The 15,202-nt window shown below is 44.6% G+C and overlaps 1 protein-coding gene across 3 annotated transcripts in view; it reads left to right on the plus strand.

The window, feature by feature from the left end:
• The first annotated feature begins 1,856 nt into the window (after positions 1-1,856).
• The window catches only part of SEC23B (SEC23 homolog B, COPII coat complex component), a 38,033-nt gene continuing 24,687 nt past the window's right edge, over positions 1,857-15,202 (plus strand). For 2 of the 3 annotated variants that reach the window (XM_007191894.2, XM_007191898.3), the window contains exons 1-10: positions 1,857-2,290; positions 4,600-4,823; positions 6,000-6,057; positions 8,640-8,726; positions 10,089-10,325; positions 10,449-10,534; positions 11,458-11,602; positions 12,021-12,179; positions 12,542-12,657; positions 14,660-14,783. In XM_007191894.2, coding sequence (XP_007191956.1) covers positions 4,603-4,823; positions 6,000-6,057; positions 8,640-8,726; positions 10,089-10,325; positions 10,449-10,534; positions 11,458-11,602; positions 12,021-12,179; positions 12,542-12,657; positions 14,660-14,783 — 1,233 coding nt within the window. In that variant the 5' untranslated portion in view covers positions 1,857-2,290; positions 4,600-4,602. The remainder of the gene's footprint in view (positions 2,291-4,599; positions 4,824-5,999; positions 6,058-8,639; positions 8,727-10,088; positions 10,326-10,448; positions 10,535-11,457; positions 11,603-12,020; positions 12,180-12,541; positions 12,658-14,659; positions 14,784-15,202) is intronic. The other variant, XM_007191895.3, reaches the window with a different exon arrangement.

Here is a 15,202-nt window from a genome sequence, read left to right on the forward strand (position 1 = left end):
ATGGAGGAGGCTGGGCCCTGCCCAGATAAGAGATAAAAGACCACATATTCCTCATTCTCAAAGTCAAGGAGACCTCCCCGACTGCACATGTGCAGAAAGGCTCCTTGGAGGTCAAAAAGGGAGGGGGCGCCACCTCCTAGTATGTGACGTCAACTACCTATAGGCCTCTTCACTAGAATCCATCTTAGCTAAGAGATGCGCACCCACACAGGTGAGGACCCTGAGATATACCAAATTCGGTCTCAGAACCAGGCAAAGCAAGATGATTGGTCAGAAGAAACCATGAAGAAATGCCCCATAAAAGTGATTCAGACTGCCACGAGGGCGTGACTCCCTCTCTGAGCCCGCCCGTGTGGCTCTCCACATGTACTGTACCCTTTTCCTTTTTTTTTTAAAATTAATTAATTATTTATTTATTTATTTAATTTATTTATTTATGGCTGTGTTGGGTCTTCGTTTCTATGCGAGGGCTTTCTCCAGTTGCGGCAAGTGGGGGCCACTCTTCATCGCGGTGCGCGGGCCTCTCACTATCGCGGCCTCTCCCGTTGCGGAGCACAGGCTCCAGACGCGCAGGCTCAGCAATTGTGGCTCACGGACCCAGTTGCTCCGCGGCATGTGGGATCTTCCCAGACCAGGGCTTGAACCCGTGTCCCCTGCATTGGCAGGCGGATTCTGAACCACTGCGCCACCAGGAAAGCCCCCCCCCCCCCTTTTCCTTCTTAATAAACACTTGCTTCACTACTTTACGTCTCTATGTAGAAGTTCATTTCTACACAGCTGACGGGCCGGGGTCTTGTCCCTGGTGGTCTAGTGGCTGGAATTCAGCGCTCTCACTGCCACGGCCTGACTTCAATCTCTGGCAGGGAACCGAAATCCTGCTTCAAGCCGCTGCAGGCCGAGGCCACCCGAGGTCAGAACCAGGCTCCTGTGTCTGCGACTTTCCGAATAAAGTCGCTAGTCCTTGCCCCAACTCATCTCTCAATTGGCCTGGTGTGCGGCAAGCAGCACCAGCTTGGACTTGGTAACATTTTCTCACTGTGAAGTATGATACAAATGTGTATTGTATCTTAATTGAGTGTGTCTCTTTACTGAGAGAATAATTGATTTGAACTTCCTGAACTTATACCAGTTTAAGTATTAAAAAACCTACTATTACTCTTACATAACGTTTTAGATACACTAAAAGTGTAAACTTGTTCAATAAAACTGAACCATTATTCGACAAATTTTTGTATTAACAGCAATTAATTTCATAGCAATCGACTTAAAACTAATTTCTATGATTTGTTAGTCACTTAAAACTTTGTACTAATATTAAATTGAGCTAATTAATTCTTGGACGCCTTGATATGCTTTAAGCATACTTTTAAGTTTATATAATTTTGCTTATTTTTATATGCTACAGACGGGCTATATCTGTGGGTCAGATTAATAAACGTGCTCAGTTTTGCCACTTATAAGAAGGGGTAAAACGGCCACGGTGGCTGTAGAAAGCCGTGCTCTATGCAGTTTGGTGTTTTGTTAGTCTCTTAAAATGTTTGACTACGACAGTTCCCAATTATTCACCTTCTCATGGAAGGATGACAGGGATCGAGAGGGATTAGCCTGTGCGCTAACGCCTGGCTCCGCAGAGAGCCGGAAGGCACCTGTGCGCGAACGAGGGAAGGAAACCCTGGAAGGTGAGGAAGAATAACTACACCTGTTGAACAGGACTCCTGCGCGCATGAGTCCCCACGCTCAAGGCTCACGCTCCCTTAGCCTCGCCCCTTTCTACGCGCCGACACCTCCTTCCGGCCAGCTTCGGTTTCCTCAGCGAGGAGCCCCGCCCTCTTCCGGGGCCACACGTCAACGTTCTCGCTTCCCGGTAACTAAGGTGATGAGAGGGACTTCCCACTGAAGCCAGCGGTCGTCTTATTGGAGTAGGGCGAGCTCCTGAGGCGCGCTGGCTGCGCCTAGGAAACAGTTCCCTAGGCGCCGGTGTTTCGTGAAGCAGAAAGGTTTAGAGGTGAACGTGGAGAAACGTGTATTCTGAGTAGTTGTGATTTTGAAGAGCCAACCACGTCTGTCTTGCCCTGTTCCAAGATGGCGGCGCAGCCTGTCTAAGTGTCTTGCTTCCGCTCGCCCGCCGGGGAGGCGCTCTTTGATTGGCCAGCGGACGGCGCCGTGGCGTGACGCACAGGGCGCTAACCAATCGGCTTAGGGCTGAGCTGGACTTGGCGGTGGGAACTGGAGCCCGGTTCTTGCAGCGGTGGGTGCGTACGGCTGCGGCCAGGTGAGCGGCTCCGGCTAGGTGAGTGGGGAGCACAGGTTAGGAGAGGCCGAGGGCCGGGACCGGAGTCTCTTCTAGGGGCGGGTGGGTTCCTCCTGGGGCGAGGCCTTTTCCCGGCGGTCAGAGGACCTGAAGGGCCGGAAGACCCAGGGGTCTGCTGAGAGTGACGTGGTCGCAGCCAGGTGGGGCGTCCGGCTGGCCGGATTCTGGCGCAGGATCCCTCGGAGTCGCGGGGGACGGAAGGACCCAACATCCAGTTTACAGTTGAGGAACTCGAGATTCAGGTTAAATGACTTATGCTTCGTGACAGAGCCGGAGCTAGAACCCAGGTCTTTGGACTCCCTTTAAGGATTAAACCTTGCTTTACCTTAGTTGTGTCCTGAAAAGTCATGCCTTAAGGTGGAATGAATGGTACAGATTTTTTTTTTTTTTTTGGCAGATACGTCTACAGGATCTTTACAGTTTTACTTATTCATTCATTCATTCGTTCATTTGTTAACCTATTCTGAAAGCCTTCTCTTTTGAAAATATGGTGTTAGTGGTAGACCCGTGTCTCTAGAAAAATGCACCTTGGCTCATGCACACAATTTTGCATGCCGTTTCAGAGGACTTATTGACCCTGTGAAGTCCCCTGTTGGCTATGTGCCCAGAGTTAAGAATCCATACTCTTGAGGGAGTGAGCGGAAGAGGCAGTGGGAAATGGAGAGCGCAGGTTTTAATATGTGGATGCCTGGGGACATGGGATGGAGATAGTGCCTTTAATAATGAACTGTTTTGAGAAGGAAAACAGCCACTTAATGAAGTCTGCCGAGGTGCTTGCTGAGAATTGGGATGTTAGAACTTGCTTTCATTCCCACCTGAATTACCCTTTACTAGCCAGGAAGCTGCAGAAGTGTTTTCTGTGTACACAGAGCTACAGTTTCCCGCTTTTGCCAGAGATAACAAATAGATGCCTTAGAGTTTCAGTTGGAACAAACATTTGGAATTTTTGTGGTCCGCGTTGTGTGTAATAGAGTAATTCATTTGCATTTATAGCCCTGTGTTCCCTTAGTCCAAATTAACAGTATGGCACTTCTCAAAATAGCTTGGAGACAATCGTTATTCAGCATTGCGGAAGTGAGCACTAGAGGCCACTTATATAACAGAGTTTTTTTAAAAAAAATTATTTATTTATTTTTGGGTGCGTTGGGTCTTTGTTGCTGCGCGCCGGCTTTCTCTAGTTGCGGCGAGCGGGGGCTACTCTTCGTCGCTGTGCGCGAGCTTCTTGTTGTGATGGCTTCTCGTTGCGGAGCACGGGCTCTAGGTGCGTGGGCTTCAGCAGTGGCGGCACGCAGGCTCAGTAGTTGTGGCTCACGGGCTTAGTTCCTCCGCGGCATGTGGGATCTTCCCAGACCAGGGCTCGAACCCGTGTCCCCTGCATTGGCAGGCGGATTCTTAACCACTGAGCCACCAGGGAAGCCCTATAATAGATTCTTTAATTTGCCTTTTTCCCATTGTTCTTGAGAGTTTTGTTCCCTTGAACCCTAATAGCTGAAGTGTGTGTTAGCCTAGATTTTAGAATGTAAACAGGATGTAAACAGTTGGCATTATTTGGGTTTGAAAAATGTACTTAGTCTGAATGGCTGTTTTAGTAACTGGAATCTTCCAAGGCCTGAGCATAAGCGACTGTGGTGAGGGGACAGGAGCTGGTGAGGAACTCACTTAGCATAATAGCAAGTGTGCCTTTGTAATATTGGTGATCCCAAGTAGAAGTACCTTGGCTAAGAACTGGTAGCTGTTCTCGTTTTGAATAGGATTCGCTCTTCAGTATCCAGTTCTTTTCTCCATAATTAACAACAGAAGGAGGGAAAGGGCACAAAACCAAGATCTCTTGGAATGTAAATTATAATACAGTATTTACTCGAATAGAGCAAGGAGGAAAGGGGGTCAGGGAGGAAGGTAGCTGGATGCTGAAACAGGGTTTGAGACTTAACCCTTGAGCACGGGGCTGAAATTGGCTTGGCTGAGATGATATGTGATCTAAGAGGAGATTTAAATTACTATTATTCACCTACATGCAGCTTAGAGATGACCAAATGATTGTAAACCTCCCGCCCCTTTTATTTTTTTTAAGGGCTAGAAAGGAGGGTTGAGAAAGGAATGGGAGAGGTAGCTGTGAAGTTAATTGGCTCTTGTGGGTCAGAGAGAAGTGAGATGTTGTCATCCTGCAGTGACAGGTTCTTCCAGACTAAGTGTTTAAGAAACGTGGCGTTAGGCGGTCATCTTTTTTTGAAGTTCAGTTGAGAATTTCACATACAATTAAACTTTATCTTTAGTTTTTTTTTTTTTAGACAATGGCAACATACCTGGAATTCATTCAGCAGAATGAAGAACGCGATGGCGTGCGTTTTAGTTGGAATGTGTGGCCTTCCAGCCGTCTCGAGGCTACAAGAATGGTTGTTCCCCTGGCTTGTATCCTTACTCCTTTGAAAGAACGTCCAGACCTGCCGCCTGTACAGTATGAACCAGTGCTTTGCAGCAGGCCAACTTGCAAAGCCATTCTCAATCCACTTTGGTATGAATTCTTTTAAAAACTAGTAAAAATGATGAATACAGTAAATTATGACTTTCCCGTGATTCTCCTAAAAGTGACTCAGTTGGGCAAAATGTCAAATTTGAGATGAGTAGTAAATGGTGAGAGTCTTAGGTGATGAATGCTTGTGGAAATCTCCCTGGCCTGATATTCCAGGTAGAATTAGAACTTATGGGAATGAGGTGGAGGTAGAGGGAAAGGATTTGTAATTTCTTGTTTTTCTGATTTTCAGTTTGCTTTTGCCTTAACTGTTGATCTTATTGGTGCTTTTTAAAGCATTTTCCAAAAAAAATCCAAAAGCTTTAGAGAGTTTTGTTGTACCTGCCTGGTATGGTGGTGCTGTATGGCAGGAAGAGGTAATAGGCAGAAGAAATTTGAACTCTTGATGATTTTATTGTTAAGTGTAACTTTTTTGTGCCTGAAATAGTGACCTATGATACCTCTCTTAAATGTGGGCACTCTTTGAAAGAATTTTTAAACAAGTGAAGAGTGTCATAAATGCTCTTTAAAAGACAAAATTTTTATATGAGGGAACATTTTTTACTTCATTCTCCTTGCTCTTACTTGGTGTGCCCATGTATAAGGTGATGCTGCTCTTTTAAAATAATAGCTGATCGTTAATTTTCTAAACGTAGAAAGGGGGTGAAAGCAACTATAAAGCGTTATCTTGAACCAGTTCTAGGAAGTGTATCAACCCAGAAGCATTCTGCTCAACTTCTTCAAGTGAACGAAGTGTGGTTAAAGTCTGAGTTGTTTTTCCTATGTGTTAAATGTCCTTTTAGTATTAAAATTTAATAGTTTCATATATTTGAACAATAAAGACATTAGAAAAATCATAAAGACTATGTTTAGATAACAGGGCAAAAGGAAATAACCTATAATTTTTATAACTCATGAATTTCTAAATATTATCTAGGAAATCGGAAAAGAGCAAAAAGGATTTAGTAGTTGTTCATTGTTGCTGCTTGAAGGAACCTTTCGGTGCACTCAGCAGCCAGAACTCTAGCTGCGGAGAATGTGTTGCATACCTTCATCCATTGAGGCACCCACACAGGAACACACACCCGTGTGATTTACTGAACAAGAAGTTTACACTTAAATGCTTTCTACCTTAAAAATGAAAACGGTATCTGGTTGTAATATTTATTTTTCTCACAGTCAGGTTGATTATCGAGCAAAGCTTTGGGCTTGTAATTTCTGTTTCCAAAGAAATCAGGTATGTGAACTGTAATTATTTTACAAGTATTTCCTGTGTTTCAATTTAGTTGTCCTACTCTGAAAAAAATTGAGGTTGAATTTGTGTCTGCCTTGGCACAGGGCACCTGTCAAGGTGATATTTCTTAAGCCTAATATTGCATGTTGAACATATGTAATTTTTGTTTTGAATGGTCATTCAGTTTCATTATATGAGTCTTTGTCTTTGCTGTGGAGGGGACATAGATTTCCTTTTTTTTTTTTTTTTTAAATAGGTTTTCTGTAAGCACTGAGTATGTTACCCTAGAAAACAGATAAGGTGTTTATATCACATTTGACTTCAGTTTATTCTAATTGGATAGTGTGCATTACTGGATTTTCATTTTCTGATCTTTCTAACTTTTAGGGTCAAGTTGATCTTGTTTTGATTTAAACATTTTTAACTACTAAACTAGGAGCTCACAAACGATGAGAGCGACTTTTCTTTGAAATGAACTGTGCCTATGGAGGAAATGTTCTAAAAGTGGATTATGGTGATTATTGCACAGTTCTGTGCATTTACTAAAAATCGTTGAATTGTACATTTAAAATGGGTGAATTTTATGGTATATAAACTATACCTCAATAAAGCTGTTAGAAAGTAATTATGCCCAACATAATATATAGTGCTCTAGCAGATCTTGATATTAATAATATCCACTTGTTTATTCTTATATTTGATTGTAATTGATTAACAGTCTCATTCTTAGGTAGCACACACTGAGTCCAGTGGTGAAGAGACCAGTGTGCAGTTGATGACTTTTAAGTGTAGTCTTGGGAGTTAGAAGCAGATACCATACAAGATTTATCTCCGTGGGCGATTCAGAAGTATATGCAGATCTTAAAAACATTCCTACACCCTATTATATTCAGAATTGATGTCTGTTTAATGTAATTTATTGTTAAAATTATAAGCCATCTAAAGACAATGTCAACAGAGTAAAAGTCCAACCCATAGAATGGGTGAAAATATTTGCAAATCATGTGTCTAATAAGGGATTAATATTCAGAATATATAGAGAGCTCCTAATATTCAACAACAGGAAAGCCCAACTCAGAAATGGACAAAGGACTTGAATAGATATTTCTCCAAAGACGATAGACAGATGGCCAATAAGCACATAGAAAGATACTCATCGTCACTAATCATTAGTGATGTTTACCAAATGGTCCAGCATTCCCACTTCTGGATATGTACCCAAAAGAACTGAAAGCAGGGTCTTGAAAAGATACTTAAACACTCATGTTCCTAGCAGTATTATTCACAATAGCTAAAACATTGCGACTGATCCGAGTGTCTGCTGTCGGGTGAGTGGATAAGCAAATGTGGTCTGTATGTTCAATGAAATATTAATAGCCTTAAAATGCAAGGTGTTCTGACTTATGCTACAATGTGATCGAACCTTAATGATATTACTGAGTGAAATAAGCCAGTCACAAAAGACAAATACTGTATGATCCCCCTTGTATGAGGTACTCGAAGCAGTCAAATTCATAGAGGCAGAAGGTAGAGAGGTGGTTGCCAGGGGCTGGGTGGGGGTGATGGGGAGTTACTGTTTAATAGGTTCAGAGTTTCAGTTTTGCAAGATGAAAAAAGTTCTGGAGATGGATGGTGGAAATGGGTGCACAACATTATGAGTGTATTTAAGACCACTGAACTGTACACTGAAAAAAGATTAAGATGGTAAAATTTACCACGATTTTTAAAGATTGGGGAAAAAAATCAATGTACAAGCTACAAATTTAAAATGTTTGTAGAGAAAAAAACGAAAGAAAACACCTATGACATTATGTTAAGCACCAAAAAGCAGGTTGCAAAATTGTGTGTATAAGGTGATCTCAGCTGTGCTTAAGTAGAAAAAGTGTGGAGGGAAATACACCGAGAGGTTGACAGTAGCTGCCTCCAGGTGATAGGAGCACGGGGGGTTTGTATCTTTTATCTTATATTTTTCTTGTACTGGCCAGTTTTTCTACAGCGAACATGTATTACTTTATTGATAGCAGCTAGAGTAGTAAACCCAAATAAAAGCTTTAGTCTTCCATGTAGATTATTGATGAGACAGCTAAAATTTCAGCCCTTAATTTACAGGGCAACAATTTTCAAATGGTTTTTAATAGTGTGTGTTTTAATGATTTAGAAGTTACAAGATAACCTAAAATTGCATTAAGAAAAAGTTCCAATGTGATATAGATATAGAGCAGGGTTATAGATTTTAAATTCTGATTAAAGAATGATTGATTGATTGATTGCTGCCCCAGGTCTTAGTTGCAGCATGCAGGATCTTTAGTTGCGGCATGAGAACTTTTAGTTGCGGCATGCATGCGGGATCTTGTTCCCCGATCAGGGATTGAACCTGGACCCCCTGCATTGGGAGCACACAGTCTTACCCAGTGGACCACCAGGGAAGTCCCTTAAATTCTGATTTTTGTATTTTAGTAACATGTTCTACATTTTGTGCTTTCAGAATTAATATGTGATCATTAACTATTTTTATAAATGGAAAATAAAAGGCATAATATATCTTTCAGCCCTCATGAAGCATTGCTTTGTTTTCTTCTCTACAGTTTCCTCCGGCTTATGCAGGCATATCTGAGGTGAATCAGCCTGCTGAATTGATGCCCCAGTTTTCTACAGTTGAGTACGTGATACAGGTAATTGTTTGCTGCGCATTTAAGAAGCAGTGTTAAATTGAGCTTCTTTTGAAATACTTTGTCTTCTGTGTCTCTTGCCTGTCTGGACGATTTAAAGCTGTGAGGCCCACAGGATCCTGAACATTAGGTCATGGCACGTGTGCACGTGTTGGCATTGTTTTCCCGTCTCCATAGAAGGCTACCAAAAAGGTAGCACTGATTCAGTTCAAAACCCACCCTCCACAGCCTTGTCCATCTCAGTTGATGGTACCCCATCTTCTAGTTGTTCAGCGTAGAAATCTTAGATTCATCCTTGACGTCTCTCTTTTTCTCACATCCCATATCTAATCCGTTAGGAAATCCCATGCAGTCGATATTCACACTTGATCCAGAATCCAGCCACTTCTTTCTCCCCACAGCTCCTGTCCTGGGCCAGCCCCCACCTCTCACTTGAATTATTGGGGCAGTCTCTTAGCTCTTCTCCCTGACCTTACCCTTGCTCACTTATATTTTATTCTTCACCCAGCAGCCAAGGTAGCCCTTTAAAAACATCACATTAGGTCTGTGTTCAGAAACCTCCAGTGGCGAAAATAGCTCCCTTTTCACCTGGAGTAATAGACGGTCTTCAGAGTTCTTTGTGAGCTGGCCGTGTTACCCCTCTGACCTCAGCTTCTTTTAGGGTCCTCGTTCAGCCAAATGGGCCTCCTTGATTTTGCTCAAGCGTGCTGGGAACAGACGTGTCCCTGGGCCTTTGCTCTGGCTTTTCCTGAGGCTAGAGCTTTCTCCCCTGTATCTGTATTGCTCCCTCCCTCTCCTCCAGGTTTTTGCTCAAATGTTACTTTCTTAATAAGGCTGCCCTGACCTCCCATTTAATGGTGGAGCCTCCCTGCCACCCCCTCACCCACCCCCATGCCCGGCCTTCACAATCCCTCCCCCTTTCTCCATTCCGGAAAGTTAGCTCCTGGGGCAGGCAGGGATCTCTGGCCTTTTGGTTCGCTGATGTATCGCAGGACCTGGAGCAATGCCTGGCGTTCAAAAATGTGGAATAAATTGTTGGATATAAAATAGTCTTTACGTCTAGTTTGTTTTGATAAAACTTGTCGTTTAATGAGGTAAGTAGAGGTTTGTTTCGATGTTCTTATCCCTGACAGTCAGTATAAATAAAGACTTGTTACTTACATACCTGTTTTGCTTTTTTTTTTGGTTGAACCATGTGGCTTGGAGGATCTTAGTTCCCCGACCAGAGATTGAACCTGGGCCCCGACAGTGAAAGCGTGGAGTCCTAACCACTGGACTGCCAGGGAACTCCCTTGTTTTGCTTTAAAAAGAGCTGGCTATGTCTATTTGTATATTGATCATTGCGCTGTTTTTCTTTGCATAAAGCGAGGTGCTCAGTCCCCTCTGATCTTTCTCTACGTGGTGGACACATGCCTGGAAGAAGATGACCTCCAAGCACTCAAGGAATCTCTGCAGATGTCCTTGAGTCTCCTTCCTCCGGATGCGATGGTGGGCTTGATCACATTTGGGAGGATGGTGCAGGTCCATGAACTCAGCTGTGAGGGGATTTCCAAGAGTTATGTCTTCCGGGGGACGAAGGATTTAACTGCAAAGCAGATACAGGTTAGTGCCTTGCTTGTCCCCAAGCAGGACCAGGGATGTTTCTTAAAAATTCATTAGGAAAAAAGGAAAAAAATGTCATTCACTTGTAGTGTTAAGGGAAATGAGTCTTTCTGGTTTGTGTAGGACATGCTGGGCCTGACCAAGCCTGCCATGCCCGTGCACCCAGCGCACCCGGCACAGCCGCAGGAGCACCCTTCCATTTCCAGCAGGTGAGCTTGGACGTGCACATGCACAGCGGCGGCCGTGGGCGCGAGGGAGGGACAGCGGGAGGGCTTTTGTTTTTTATTTTTAGAGGGGAAAAAAAGACTCAGCCTAACCAATATTTAATGTTTAATGACAAACATGACAAGTCAGTGTACGTTTAAAATTTATAACTGAGTTAATATATAAATATATATATATACACACACGTACACGTGGGGCAGATTTGCTCAAAATATTTTTCCTGTTAGAGTTGTATCATCACAGAGGTTTTGAGACCACCGTACGCAGTCATTCCCCTCTTCTTAGATACATGGCTCTTTTCCTTTTGATTCTTAAGTAAAGCTGGGGAAACTGAAAAGGCTCCTGTTGGGTGTCCTTTAACAAGCCTGAGATCGGGCACTTCGTTTACATGGCCCGCTGTGCTCCTCGGGCTGCCCAGGGCTGGGTTAACAGTCGGCAAACGTGATAAGATGCTTTGCTGACATGCCTGGCACAGCCTCTTCTCTTAAGAAACCGGTGTTCCTCCCTGTATGACTCCCAAGGTTCAAGAGAAACGCAAATGGAGTCTTCAGAACGATGAAGATTGTCCACGTACATGAACCTTACATGGACTGAGTTCATGTTAGCATGTCTTTAGGGTTTTTTTGCTGCTTAAAATTTAATTAAACTGATTTGCTTCTATTTGAAATTGATTTTTTTCCCACGCTACATATGCAGGTTGCTATATACTAGGCTTTAAATGACATTCCTGAATAAAATTGCTTTGAGTTTTTTTGTGTTTGTAGTTAGAGACAACTTTGAAGGAAAAAAAAACTGCAAGTTTTTTCTACTCTGATACTTATTTTGAAGAGCAGTAACTATGTGTCATGCAGGCTGAAGACCAGAGTACTTTATTAAATCAGGCTTGACGTGTCCATTCAAAATGCAGATTTCTGCAGCCCATTCACAAGATCGACATGAACCTCACTGATCTTCTTGGGGAGCTGCAGAGGGACCCATGGCCCGTACCTCAGGGGAAGAGACCGTTGCGATCCACTGGCGTTGCTTTGTCCATTGCTGTTGGCTTGTTGGAGGTAACTCAGAATTTACTGGGACCTATCGGACCACACAAGCTTTCTCACAGAAGGTGTGTTTGTTGGCCTTGTCTGAAAAATCAGCTGTGACCGCAGTCAGCTGGCAGTGTTAATTTATCAGAACGTGGTTCAGTGATTATTATTATCCACACTGAAGGAGCCCTCGGTGTTTCGAAAATACAAAGAGTTTTCATGAGAAACACAAGGCCATTAGGGCACCAGGATCACAGTAAATAAAAGTGCGCCAGACCCTCAGGTTGGAAGAGAGAAGCTGCTTCTCGGCAGCGTCATCTGCGTTTTGCTGCAGTATCATCAGTAGTCACTACAGCTGAGGACAACTCACATTTGGAGCACTTCTGTGGGAAACATGCTTGGGGTGGGCTGTATGTTCCTAAAATGCTGCCACTTACTGCTTTAGGGCACTTTTCCAAACACGGGAGCCAGGATTATGCTGTTCGTTGGGGGTCCCCCTACCCAAGGACCTGGCATGGTGGTTGGAGATGAACTAAAGGTTCCTATTCGCTCCTGGCACGATATTGAGAAAGATAACGCCCGCTTCATGAAAAAGGCAACCAAGGTAGGTGCTCCTGGCTCAAGGCTGTAAGTGTAGTCACCCAGGTGGGGTTTAGGCTGCCCTGGAGTGACAGCTGCTCTGCTGAGGCCATGCTTTGTGGTCAGTGAGTTCCTCTTGCTGAGATGACCTTCCAGATCTCGGCTGATGTTAAGTATCTGTCCCAGTTCTGAGACCTTGGTTAGAGTGGGTGGCCCTAAAACTGCTAAAAGTGTTTTGAGACTGAAAACTGCAGTTTTATTTTATTTGGATGTTATGAAAGAGACTGTCTGCATATTCCTCTCCTTGATCACCTCCCTTTGGTGTGGTAAGGCTCGCCTAGTGAGTGGTGCTGCTGTTGCATAAAGGTAATTTTCCTCTCTCTGCAGCACTATGAGATGCTTGCTAACCGGGCTGCTGCAAACGGTCACTGCGTTGATATTTACGCTTGTGCCCTTGATCAGACTGGACTTCTGGAGATGAAGTGCTGCACAAACCTTACTGGGTATGTGGACAGTGAACTCCTGGGGAAAGTGAGAGTGCTTATTCTAAGGAATGAGACGTGAGTGATGGAACCGTGGGAATGGCCAAGGCTGACTCAGATGAGCGTTCAGGTGGCTCTGGGCTGCGGTTTCGGTGCCTGGGGAGGGCGTGTGGGCCTCTTGGAGGAAGAAGCTGTGATCAGGAGGTCAGGGTTCACTGTGAACTTGTCGTGTCAGAATAACTTCATTTCTTAGAGTTGTTGCAGACACTGAGGCAGGAAAGCAAGCATGGAGTATGTGGCCTTCACTTCCTTGTGAGAAGGGGGGAAATAGGCTGAATGCTAGAGCAATTAGGAGCCCCCTCACCTGGCTTAGTAACCGCACCTCGTGACAGTCGGCACTCGCTCAGCCTGGAGGGTGCGGTGCAGGGCGGGCTGGGAGCCCAAGTCCTCAAAGCAGGATGGTGCCTGGCCAGCCGCCTTTGGGGCCCATGGGCACACTCGAGCCTCACCCCAGACCTCCTGAATCAGAGGCTGAGGAAGCAGCCTGGTGGTGGGTTTTAACAAGCTCTCCGGGGATTCTGGCGAGAACCACCGACGGCACCACTAGTCTGAAGGCGCTGCAACATCAGAATCGCCCGGGAACATTCAAAACTACTTTTGGTCGGGGTCTTGTTCCTAAAGTCGGATTTAATCAGCACGGTGCCTGGCCTGGGCGTCAGCATATTTAAAGTTCCCGAGCGTTTCTGACGTGGAGCAGAGTTTGAGAACCACTGGTGCGGCCCCTGTGTGCTCCAGGCATGCCTGCACACAGACAGCGTCGGGAAAACCTGCGTTTGTCTGCACGTCCCCTGGGGTCTTGTTCACATGCAGCTGGAAAAGCCGTGGCAGAGCGCTGTGGGTGGGCCTGGGGTTCTGCACTTCTAAGGAGCTCCCAGGTGGTGCTGCGGGTCCTCACTGAGTAAAGGGGCGCGGGTAGAACCCTCGTCATCTGCAGCTGTCCTGGGACCAGCAGGCGTGTGAGGTGATAGAGGACCAGTGATGCTGGCCTGGCTGTGCCGGTGAGTTCACCTAATACGCTGGACTCCCCCCAGTGCCCTGCAGGAGCTCTTGTCTTGGAACACCACAGGAAAACTCCCATGTGTTTGTGAGCACCCCAGAGTTCACGTGTGTGTGTCTCCTCTGTGGAGAGGGACCAGCACTTCCCTCACACTCTGAGTGAGGCCTTTGGCCCCTGAGTGACAGTGTTCAGGGCACATCCCCTGTTGCACAGCTGTAGTATCGGGGGAACGTGTGAACGGTGACACTGAAAAGAAAAAGACTTAGAGGTTTCAGCTGATGGCTTGAAGTGAGCCAGCCGTTTGGGATGACTTCCAGCAAAGGCGAGGTGACCCTGGGCTGTGTCATGGGGTCCATTATCTTCAAGGAAGATCACAGTCTTGGTTTCCTTGGGGCTAGTCACACCTTATCCGGATTATGTCATCATTTATTTTTTTAAACTTTTAATTTTGGAACAATTACAGCTTCACAAGAAATTGCAAAAATAGTACAGCGAAGTCTGTCCATACTTTTCATCTAGCATCTCCCAGTGGTGGCATCTTACATAAATACAGCACCACGTCAGAACCGGGAAACTGACTTGGTACAGCACGGTTAACTATTGATACGTCACGGACCGTACTTGGCTCTCAACAGTCTGTACATGCACTCATTTTTAAAAATCTGTGTGCATGTCTAGTTCTTTGAAATTTTTATCCTCTCTATAGGTTTGTATAACCACCACAGTGATCAAGATACAGCACTGTTCTAAAGAATTCTATGTTTAATGTTTTAAAAATAGTGTCTTTCTCGAGTACAAACTGAACTGGCTGTTTTCCATTATCAGTAAGTGATCAGTAGCACTTCTGTGGACATGCTTGCTTTTTTCTTCTTCTCTAAAATAATTGTTCATAAATACCCAGGAAGCATCAGAATGGCTTTGAGTCATCCTAAAGGTTCACTTTCTTTTTCCTTTTTTCTTTCCTAGAGGCCACATGGTGATGGGAGATTCTTTCAACACCTCTCTCTTCAAGCAGACATTCCAAAGAATTTTTAGTAAAGATTTTAATGGCAATTTCCGAATGGCATTTGGTGCTACGTTGGAAGTAAAGGTAGAATAGATTTCTAAAACCTTAATGAAAGAATAGTGTTCTTACTTACTTAGTAGTCAGAGTTGGGGGAGCCTCACCCTCAGGACACGGGCATCTAAAGATAAGTTAAAAAGCTCCTAGCAAAATAATCCCAACAAAGTATATTCATTCTGTCCCTTTGCTTCTCAAGAATGACCTGCATGTTTATCAGTGTTTTAAACCATGAGATGTCTGCTCTCCCTGCAGGGAGAGCAGGCCTTACAAAGGTGGTGGGCCAAGTGCCCACCCAGCCACCGGTTTGTGTTTAGCGCCTGCCTGCAGACTAGCCAGGGCGCTCTAAAATGGGGCAGCATTGTGAGTTTGGCTTTTGTTTTTCCACGTAGGGACTGATCGCTCTACACACTTGATTCTGAGTCATTGAGAAAACATTCAAAGGGGCC

Source organism: Balaenoptera acutorostrata, chromosome 15, assembly GCF_949987535.1.
Source record: "Balaenoptera acutorostrata chromosome 15, mBalAcu1.1, whole genome shotgun sequence".
Lineage (NCBI taxonomy): Eukaryota > Metazoa > Chordata > Mammalia > Artiodactyla > Balaenopteridae > Balaenoptera > Balaenoptera acutorostrata.